Consider the following 2500-nt stretch of genomic DNA (forward strand, 5'->3'; position numbering starts at 1 on the left):
TAGATTATTTTAAGAAGAGTAACAACATTAAAATAAATATCTCCTACATAAACAATAAAAACTTTAACAAAACAAGAGGAAGAGAAATAATACAGAATAGTGTGCCGATGAAGCACATTACAGATAGGAAATATCAATAATAGCAAAAATTATACTATCAATAATACCCTATAACGCCTCTATAGAAACGGCAATGTTTGCTGAAACATAAACTACAATTAAATTTACCTTCACAACATCGTCAGCATTCGAGTGATCGACGTGAGATCCTCCCAGGTAATATTGAAACACCTTCCGCGCACTTTCCAAGGGAAGATAATCCAGAGGCCCAAATTCTAGCGCAATTGGTCCGCGCTGGCTGAAATTGTCCACCAAGTCTCGTCTGACTTCGTCGTTCGCATACATAGCTGGAAAAAGAAACTGTATTTTAAGTTTTTCCTTAGTTCCTATCAGGGCTTAATGTCTTATTTTATTATGCGTATTGCGTAGAGAAACGCCTTTAATACTTTCTAGAGTGAAGATAATTAAGTTTTACGTTATTGAGGACATATAGATAACTTCCAAATTAAACCATTAAGGAAAATACGTCTAAAATCATCTCTGTTCATATGAGAAATATGTGTGTGGAAAGCTGATAACCCATTTTTATTAAACAGATAGAATAATGATAACTGTTTATTATTATTATTATTATTATTATTATTATTATTATTATTATTATTATTATTATTATTACTTGCTTGCTTAGATACAAAACTACTTGGAAAAGCAGGATGCTATACGCCCAAGAGGTCCAACAAGGAAAATAGCCCAGTGAGGAAAGGAAATAAGGAAATAAATAAAGTAGGAAATAAGGAAACAAATAAACTACAAGAGAAGTAATTAACAATGAAATAAAACAGTAAACATAAAGCAATCCTCATATATAAACTATAAACTGTGAACGAGACTCACACAAGGCAAAAAGTCCACCGTCATGAGATGTAATTCCGGACATAATGTCCATCTTGGCAAATGTTCCCTCTTTCATAAGTACGCTTGGCTCAGCTGGGAGGTAATCACCGTCTATGCGTGGTCCCAACAGTTTTGGAAGCCGTAGCCATTCCTGGGGACAAAATTAAGTGTACCAACAATTTTGGAAGCCGTAGCCATTCCTAGAGACAAAATTAAGAGTGTACCAACAATTTTGGAAGCCGTAGCCATTCCTAGAGACAAAATTAAGAGTGTACCAACAATTTTGGAAGCCGTAGCCATTCCTAGAGAAAAAATTAAGAGTACACTGTTAAAAATGACCGTAATTTTAATCGAAAATTCTCCGTAGAAATAAACTGTTCTCAGTCGTATTTCAGTAAAATACAGGCGACCGCAATTTTACCATATTTTGTTATTATCTTTTACGGGTTGGTGACTGTAATATCACTAATTAACGTCAATATATCCGTTTACAAAACGAGAAATGCCTGGCAACATTTGTGCCAGGATTTTTACCGTTTTTTTTTTTACGGCAAATTTTTACCAGTGTATATGAAACAGCAGCGCAAAAGAGGAACAAACAAAATCTCTTATATATATATATATATATATATATATATATATATATATATATATATATATATATACATATATATATATATATATACATATATATATATATATATATATATATATATATATATACATGGTAAACAAAAGGAGATTATGAAAAGTAAAATGCCACTAACTCTAAAAAGAAAAGTAAATAATCAGATGGTTCTACCAGTATTAACTAATGTATCAGAAACTTGGAGAATTAAAATTTCCTTAGAACATAAGCTAGTTATAACTCAAAGAGCTATGGAAAGAATAATGATGAGAATAACAAGAAGAGACAAAAAGAACAACATGGATACGAGAGCAAATTGAAGTAGAGGATATTCTAACAAGATGTAAGGAAAAGAAATGGACATGGGGAGGATACATAATGAGAATGATAGACAATAGATGGACATTAAGAATAACAGAATGTGTCCCTAGAGGTTGTAAAAGAAGCATGGGAAAGAAGAGAAGACTGTGGATTGACAAACTAAGAAAGTTTGCCGTGTGGACTGGCACAGAATGACCATAAACAGACGTAATTATTCGTGATTCTTTTCTCTACAAACATTCATTAGCATAGGAAATGTTATTAGCGCCTATCATCAAATGTCTTAATTAGCTCACTGTGCAATGCGATGCCACACGACTGCACATTTATTCCACGGGTTTTAGAAAGTAAACGAGTAATACTCCTGATTTCCTGCGTGAATTATATAAAAGGGACATGGATTGATGCTTCAAAGTGATTAATTACCAGTCTTGAACTACTTATACAGGGTAGTTCGATAAAGGGACTTTGGCACCAGAACATCAAAAGTGATGACATTAATAATACCCAATTGAATTACTTCCTTTTTGGACGATTAAGTTCATAAAACGACCGTAAATTTTTTTTCTTATTTTGAAAAAAATAAAGTAACAATAA

At 32.6% G+C, this 2500-nt stretch overlaps 1 protein-coding gene across 1 annotated transcript in view; it reads right to left on the reverse strand.

Moving 5' to 3' along the window:
• The window catches only part of LOC137653169 (carboxylic ester hydrolase-like), a 40936-nt gene that overhangs the window by 14962 nt on the left and 23474 nt on the right, over positions 1 to 2500 (reverse strand). The window contains exons 7-8 of the mRNA XM_068386547.1: positions 955 to 1105; positions 229 to 407 (exon numbers count right to left, since the gene is read on the reverse strand). Of these exons, the coding sequence (XP_068242648.1) occupies positions 229 to 407; positions 955 to 1105 (330 nt within the window). The remainder of the gene's footprint in view (positions 1 to 228; positions 408 to 954; positions 1106 to 2500) is intronic.

This window comes from Palaemon carinicauda, chromosome 14, assembly GCF_036898095.1.
Source record: "Palaemon carinicauda isolate YSFRI2023 chromosome 14, ASM3689809v2, whole genome shotgun sequence".
Classification (NCBI taxonomy): domain Eukaryota; kingdom Metazoa; phylum Arthropoda; class Malacostraca; order Decapoda; family Palaemonidae; genus Palaemon; species Palaemon carinicauda.